The following is a 7,145-nucleotide window of genomic DNA, read 5'->3' as shown; positions in this document are numbered from 1 at the left end:
GTCACCGTCGTTGTCTCGTTGTCACCGTCAACCATTGTCGAAAACCCTAATTTTAATGGGTTGGACCTTGTAAAATTATTTATTGGGTTTGTAAATTTGTTAATGTATTTTGATGATGTAATGAGTTTGGGCTTTGTTGCAATTTTTTTTTTGTAATTCGGTTTAAATTAACCGAAATAGAAAACGATCGGTTTAATTTCGGAAATAATTTTAAATACTATAACCGAACCGAATAACCCGAGTACCGATCAACCTGAACCGAAATTAATTTTGGTTCAATTCGGGGAGATTTTTCAAAACCCGAATTTCCCCAAAACCGAATAACCCGACCCGAATAACCCGATTTCACCGAACTCCCAGGGCTAATGAATTCGCTTTTTCACTTGAATGTTTCTTTATTTTTTAACAACCAAAGTTTTATATAATAAAACTAACTTGTTATCTATTGTCACGTTATCGAGTTATATTGCAGGTGACTTTTGGGATTGTGGTTTGACATACATTTATTTGACATGGAGGTTTATTTTACAAAATAAAATTACATGGAGGGTTTTTTAGCAAAAATCCCTTATATTTTCAATGCAAAAATCCCGGGTGTCACGTCATCGCTACACGGGAGGGCTGTATTGCGGGTGACTTTTGAGATTGTGGGGTTGACTTGCATAATTCAGACTTGGAGGGTAAACTTGCAAACGAAATTGACTTAGAGGATTGTTTTGCAGAAAACCTTATATAAATAGTACTCTCTCCGTCTCATAAAGAGTGTCGTTTTAAGGTTTTATTTTTGTTTCACAAAGAGTGTCGTTTTAGGTTTTCAATGCAAAATTTAATGATTTTTTTATGTTTTATGACTATTAGTATTCTGCATATTGTTTTACTATTGGGCATATTATGTTTAGGTATATAGTTAATGATGTTTTTGTTTAGAAAAAACAAAAAATTTAATGTTTTCTTAATCTGTGTGCAAAACTCTAAAATGACACTTTTTGTGAAACAGAGGGAGTAGTATGTAGTGGTGTGGTCGGAAAAAAAAATATTGAGCTGCTGCGGACTAACTACACTGTTTTTATTTAGAAATAAATTTGGTTCATAAGGGATTGTTGTCCGTCTTAAAAATAAGACAGTCTAGAGGACCGTCTCTACCCCTAGGCAAAGTAGGCATATGCCAAGGGTCCAACATTAGTTTCTTAAAATTTCTTAAAGAAAAAAGGCCCAAAATTTTTTTTACTAAGAGGGTTTTAAATTTTTTTGGTTTTGCCATAGGTCTCATTATATATTGAGACGGTACTTCAAGTCCATTACTGGTTTAGTTTGCTCCGACTGCACCGTCTATTCAAAGCCTAAATAACATGACTGAAGATGAGATCTATCTAGGGCTAAGCATTTTGTAACATATCTTAAGTATCAGCCACCATATTATTCAATGTGTAGTAATTGCCTTTTTCTATTATTTAGATCATGAAGTTGATAATAAATCACCCTCCACATTAGATGCATTGTAACAGGGCTTTTCCTTCTGTTTCCAGAGGTGATAGTTACAATTTTTGCAGTAAGTTACTTCTGTGAATCATGGACAATACAATCTGCTGTGGCAATCAGGACACTGGTTTGAAGTATCATCGATACTGTTGTGGCAGGATTCTGATATTACAGAAGACTGTATCCATTCATTCACATCTTTACTGGCTTTCCTAACGCCCTGGGGGTATCAATTTGTTGATAGCCGGAAGATAATGCTATTTCTGTATTTCCAAATACGCCATACAATCTTCGTTTGTGAAACCGGACAGGAGAATAGAACATGATTGATAGACTCAGGTGTTGCACAGCATCTTTGGCATGTTTCATCAATCTTCGTTCATCAAGATTGTCACATTGGCAAAGCCCTTCATAAAGTGTTTTAAATTTCGATGCCACTTCAAGCTGCATTTTATGTAGCAGTTTTCCCTTTCTTTTTGTAGAGGTGATAGAGCAATTCCAATTTTTGCAAAACGCGGTAAGCAGTAAGTTCTGTGTAAATACAATCCGCTGTTGCAGTCATATCCAGGTAAATGTCCAGTTTCCTCAAAAGAGTCTTCGATATTGTTGCGGCAGGATTCTGATTTCGCAGAAAACACTGTATCCATCCATCAACATCTTCAGTAGCTCTGGATGATATCAGTTTCTAGATTTTCAAATACGCCACACACGAACGAATATGATGTGTTGTGGGTACTACTGTAGCTCACAAACCATCAAAACTCTGATAGTCTAATATAAATTGAAGTGTATTCAGTTCTGTTGTGAGCACATTAGCTTTTGTGGCCATGTCATTAGCGAAACCGGACCAGAGAACAGAACAAGATTTCTAGATTCGGGTGCTGCACAACATCTTTGACATGTTTCATCAATCTTGACACCACTTGAGTTTAAACATGGACAGATCCCTGCATAGAAAGTGTTCTGATTTAGATGCCACTTTACACTTCCATATTCCTTGTTTCAACTCCATGTAAATTTCTGCAACCTCAGAACACCATTAGCGTTGGAAGATCTTACTGTGACATTGTAAAAATAAATGAAATCATTATATTGACTTATTGCTTCGTTCGATACAAAAATATATCCTCTGTAAAACCTGGGAATGTGCTCAATTAATGAAACCATACCCATTCGTTATAAATTACAATACAACCACCAAAACAAAATCAAACATTATAAACAAATAAGTATAGGTGTATGGAAGGATATATGTTTTGGTCGAAAATGCTCTGCGGTGAGAATAGCTTGCCGGGTGAGTTATGCGTGTAGTGTAGGTTTCTTCTTTCTTCTAAGAGAGAAGAGGAAAATGGTGGCCAGGAAGGTTCGGTGGATCGAGGCTGATCAGATTAGCCCATAGATTCGCAAGTGGTAGCAAGTAATGCTCTCCGTTCCACTCCACTGTCTTGATTCCTGCTTCACAGATCCAAGTGGAATAAGCAATCAGAGTTTCAGTTCATGAACAATTGCATCCTTTAGGTCTAGATGATATTTCTAAATGCAATTGCTAGAATCAGCGTACCTGTTACTATGTCGGTATTTAGCCCAGAGATGTAGCATGTGGGTGATGTGGCTGAGGTTATGCAGGTGTGAAGCGTGGAAGCGTCAACTTCGTTTATATACTTGATTGATTCTAGAAGTTGATCAGCAGAATCGTCATGGTCAAGTTCTTGACGGTTGAAACCATTCAGCAGAGCTTCTACTAGTCCAGAGCTCAACCACAACTTCACACACTCGTCCAGAACAGCCAACACATTGGATGAAGTTGGAGATAATAAAATCCATGGTTTATATAATCTGGTTGATGCTCTCAGAATTTTTACTACTCTGTAAATTTCTCCCACTGAGAGAGCATAGCTCTTCCCTGGGCACACAGAATAAGAATAAGTCACGGTTAAAAATGGCCTCCATGCAAGAGGATTTATGGGGTAATGGTTGGTACCTTGAGGTTTAGATAGGATTTCTTCTTGAACATCATATTTAATCACCTGCTTCCAAATGGATGCAGCATGTCGCAATTCTTGAGCACAGGCCGAAGCAATTTCAAACCAAGTGGAAGCGTGTTTCGACTGTTGCTCAGGTGAACCCAAGTTTAGGATCTTCAGGGTCAGCGTAGTGTGTTTGAGTAGTTCGATTGTTGATTTCCAGTCCTTCTCTGCCTATGAAAATATGTTAATTATATCTTCAGTGTAAATATTTCACGTTAAAACCATTCATCTCAATATACAGGGCACGGAGAACTCCGACAGAACTTAACTGATAACAATCTCTCTGTCAGGAGATCTTCTGAATCAAGTGGTCGAAACTTTGGCTCCTGGATAACTTTAATAAGTTCAGTACTGCCAGAGGATCTTGGTTGGAGACTTTCTAAGTTGACTCCACTGATCAAAACATCATCGTTCAGCAAGTTTTGCAGATCCTAGAAGAGAAACACAATAATTAACTCACTCTGAAGCATTCCTACAATTCGTTTAAGGAAAATTAAGGAAATCATCGAATATACTTACCTCGATTTCACTGTCGCATTTTTGAACTTCAAGGACTTCATCAGAATCAGCAGCCAAGTCACGAGCTTCCTTCAATATCCAAAAGTCTAAATGATGTAACAAAAATAAAAAATATGGGATGTACAAAGAAAGTGTTATGCAGGGAAAGGTCCAGACACAAAAAGTCTACTGACCTTTAATTTCTCGAGATGGTTCAGAGCAATGTGGTATAAATCAATCTTCAGCTTATGAAAGAGATCTTGGTAATCACTAGGTTCTATCCGAATTACTGGTTTTTCATGCAATTCTCCAAAACCATTTGGAAAAGAGGATCGATTCCCATCTTCATTTTCCACAGAACTATGTGTATATTCCCATGAACCATTATCTCCTATCCTCGACGTTGTATCTTTCACAAGCTGTTTTGGACCTTGAAACTCCCAGGAATCATCGTCAAACTCATCGACACCTTCTGTAACATCAGAGTTTTTCAAAGCTGGAGAAGGACCTTGAAACTCCCAAGTACTGTCAAAATCATCAGCACCTTCTGCTATGCCCGAATCTGTTATGGGCTTTTTGGGGCCCTGAAACTCCCATGAATCATCCTCACTATTTACTACGTTAGAATCAGTTGCAGACTTTTCTGAAATATTAACAGCAATCTTCTCCTCCACCTGACTGTATAAACTTGATATTAAGTCACTGATGGACACAGTTGGACTTGGAGCCTTAGTTTTCTCTCTCACAGGAAAATCGCTGGCTAAAATAAATTTATCTTCATGAACCAAAGTGTCAGAGGTTTCCGATTTCTCATCCTCGAAAAAGGACAATGGCAAGACTCCCTTGGGCTTGCCTGTTTGCAATTCCTTTTCCTGAGTATAGGTACGTACAAAATCAAGAAGATGAAAAGGGAATTCCATTAAGCTAAACAATGTATATAGAGGTTTCAGCTTCGGATAACATAAAAGAAAAGATATATATATAAAGGCAAATCTTAGCAGCAGTTTTATATGTTCGCACCTAATTAATGTTCAATACGATGTAATAAGATACCAACCGCAGGTGAAGCAAAGTTACAGATGAATAGCATGTCAGATAAAACATTTAGTAGTATAGATATGACAGATTAACCAAGATCAGAGTAACGATACCATCAAAAGTCAAAACTATTCATTTCAAATCTAGCAGACAAAATATCTGTAAAGCCCAATTATTTTGCTGGAAATAAGAAACACCACATATTATCCTATGTTAACAATCAAATACTATGCAGGTTAAAAGAGATATTACCTCTTTCTCGTTTCCAGTTTCCAAAGATGGCTGCTTAAAGGCCCAAGAAGTTCCTCCAGAATTCACATCTCCATTGCTTGGAAAGGAAATCGAGCCATTTTCCATCTTTTGTGTCTCTTTCTCAACGTTTGATTGAAAAGAGTTGATTGTTTCGATTTTAGAAATGGGTTCGAAACCAAATCCGAACTCCCACCCGTTAGATTCCTGAAAACACATGGCAAGTAAAGCTTGTAACCTCTACCAATGCAAGGATTGTTTTTATGAAATGAGGCTGGTACCTTGTTTGTTAAATCGTTCTTTGGCTCTCCTGCTTCAGCAACTTTAAACTCCCATCCGTCATTGTCCCAAGGGTCATCATCTCTGTTTTCCCGTTCAGAAACTAACTTAACTGCATCTACTTTATCAGTATCAAAATTTGGACCTGTTCCATTGGTATATGAACTCCAGATGCTTGAATTTAAATCTCTTGTATTCTGAACCACAACAGATTCACTTTTAGCATTCTCTCGTTCCTCCTGCTTGAATACAGTTATGTACAAGGGCATTAAAATATCTTGCTGACTATGTCACAATGTCAACGTAAAGCTACATCTTCCTTAATATTTCCAAGTCTAAGACCACAACAAAGAGGTACTTGATATCTTAAAAGACTATACAAATAGCAAAATATTACAAATTGCTCTACGAAACAAGTACAATTTCCTCACTAGATTTATAGAGAACGATAAGAAAAAGGTGTATGCTTAATTACAACATACCTTATAGCTTCCATCTGGAGTTCCAAACATAGACTCAGCTGTCTTAAACTCCCAACCATCAAGATCATCGTCATTTTTCTCGGCAAAGCCAAAATCTGAATAATTTGGATCCAATGTGACCCCAAGAGTACTTGAATTCACCACATTGCTCGCCTTTTCAGACCTCTCTGTACCCAAATTCAATGGATTCCAGCTCATAGTCTCCAAACTAACAGCTGAATTCTCAATTTTACGATTCGAACTTGAGAGATCTACATTGAATCCATTTGAATTCCTATATGAATCATTCCCATTCATTTCGAGATTCGCAGGATTACGTTCTGGCAAATTCAGATCACTATGTCCGTTCTCTCTATACAGATTTGCGATCAAACCACTAATTCCAACAGTAGGATTCGTATTCGAATTCACTACTCTATTCACAGATCCGTTGCCATCATTGTGTTTACTGGAAAACGAATCAAATGAGAATCCAAACGATGGAACCGACGCACCTGATTCTGCATCGTCTTCTTCTTCTTCTCCGAACACAGAGAGTGGCACCGGACCACGAGAATTAACATAATTCGCCTGACTCTTCTTCTCCGACTCGATCCGATTAGGCGACGGATCGGCACCGTTTCGATCTGCATCGGAAGAGACGACGAACTCTCCCCAATCATCACCCTCGCCGTTGTTTCCGGTGGATGTATCGACGGTTGGCGAAGGGGAGAAGAAGAAATCGAGGCCGTTCATTTGATCGGGAAACCAGTTTTAACGGATGGCTTTGAAAGCTTCGGTTTTAGTCGGCAGTTTAAAGCTCCGCCTAGTTGCTGGGTGGGTGCGCAGGATAGCTTATCCCGCGCACTTGAATCTTGTACGATTTCTCAATGATTGCATTGTTTATACCTTCCTAATAATATACGTTAATTGTTATTCTAGGCTATAAAAATATGTTAGGGCTCTCGATTAAACACATAAAAAGCGGACGCGGATGCGGATACAGATGCAGATATAGATGTGAGAATTTGCAAAAACGGACGATTATGGTTTATTAATTGATTTTTATGACTAGTATGACGATCGTTTTAAATAAGCATAGGAGTTTGGTTTA

The 7,145-nt window shown here is 38.0% G+C and overlaps 1 protein-coding gene across 4 annotated transcripts; it reads right to left on the bottom strand.

The window, feature by feature from the left end:
* Positions 1 to 2,545: 2,545 nt before the first annotated feature.
* Positions 2,546 to 6,935, bottom strand: LOC9330674. Of its 4 annotated transcripts, none has more exons than XM_021012560.1 (9): positions 6,053 to 6,935; positions 5,573 to 5,809; positions 5,295 to 5,498; positions 4,199 to 4,876; positions 4,026 to 4,094; positions 3,776 to 3,937; positions 3,461 to 3,677; positions 3,041 to 3,382; positions 2,546 to 2,934 (listed from the first exon to the last, which is right to left on the bottom strand). In XM_021012560.1, exons 1-9 carry the CDS (start codon positions 6,785 to 6,787, stop codon positions 2,810 to 2,812), a joined length of 2,769 nt encoding a protein of 922 aa, XP_020868219.1. In that variant the 5' UTR covers positions 6,788 to 6,935; the 3' UTR covers positions 2,546 to 2,809. The 4 variants fall into 4 exon arrangements, with proteins under 4 accessions (XP_020868219.1, XP_020868220.1, XP_020868221.1 ...); XM_021012561.1 differs by having other exon boundaries at positions 2,546 to 2,931; XM_021012562.1 differs by having other exon boundaries at positions 5,573 to 5,767.
* Between the last annotated feature and the right edge of the window lie 210 nt (positions 6,936 to 7,145).

This window comes from Arabidopsis lyrata, assembly GCF_000004255.2.
Source record: "Arabidopsis lyrata subsp. lyrata unplaced genomic scaffold ARALYscaffold_1, whole genome shotgun sequence".
Taxonomy (NCBI): Eukaryota; Viridiplantae; Streptophyta; class Magnoliopsida; order Brassicales; family Brassicaceae; genus Arabidopsis; species Arabidopsis lyrata.
This window is presented reverse-complemented; position numbering and strand designations above follow the sequence as displayed.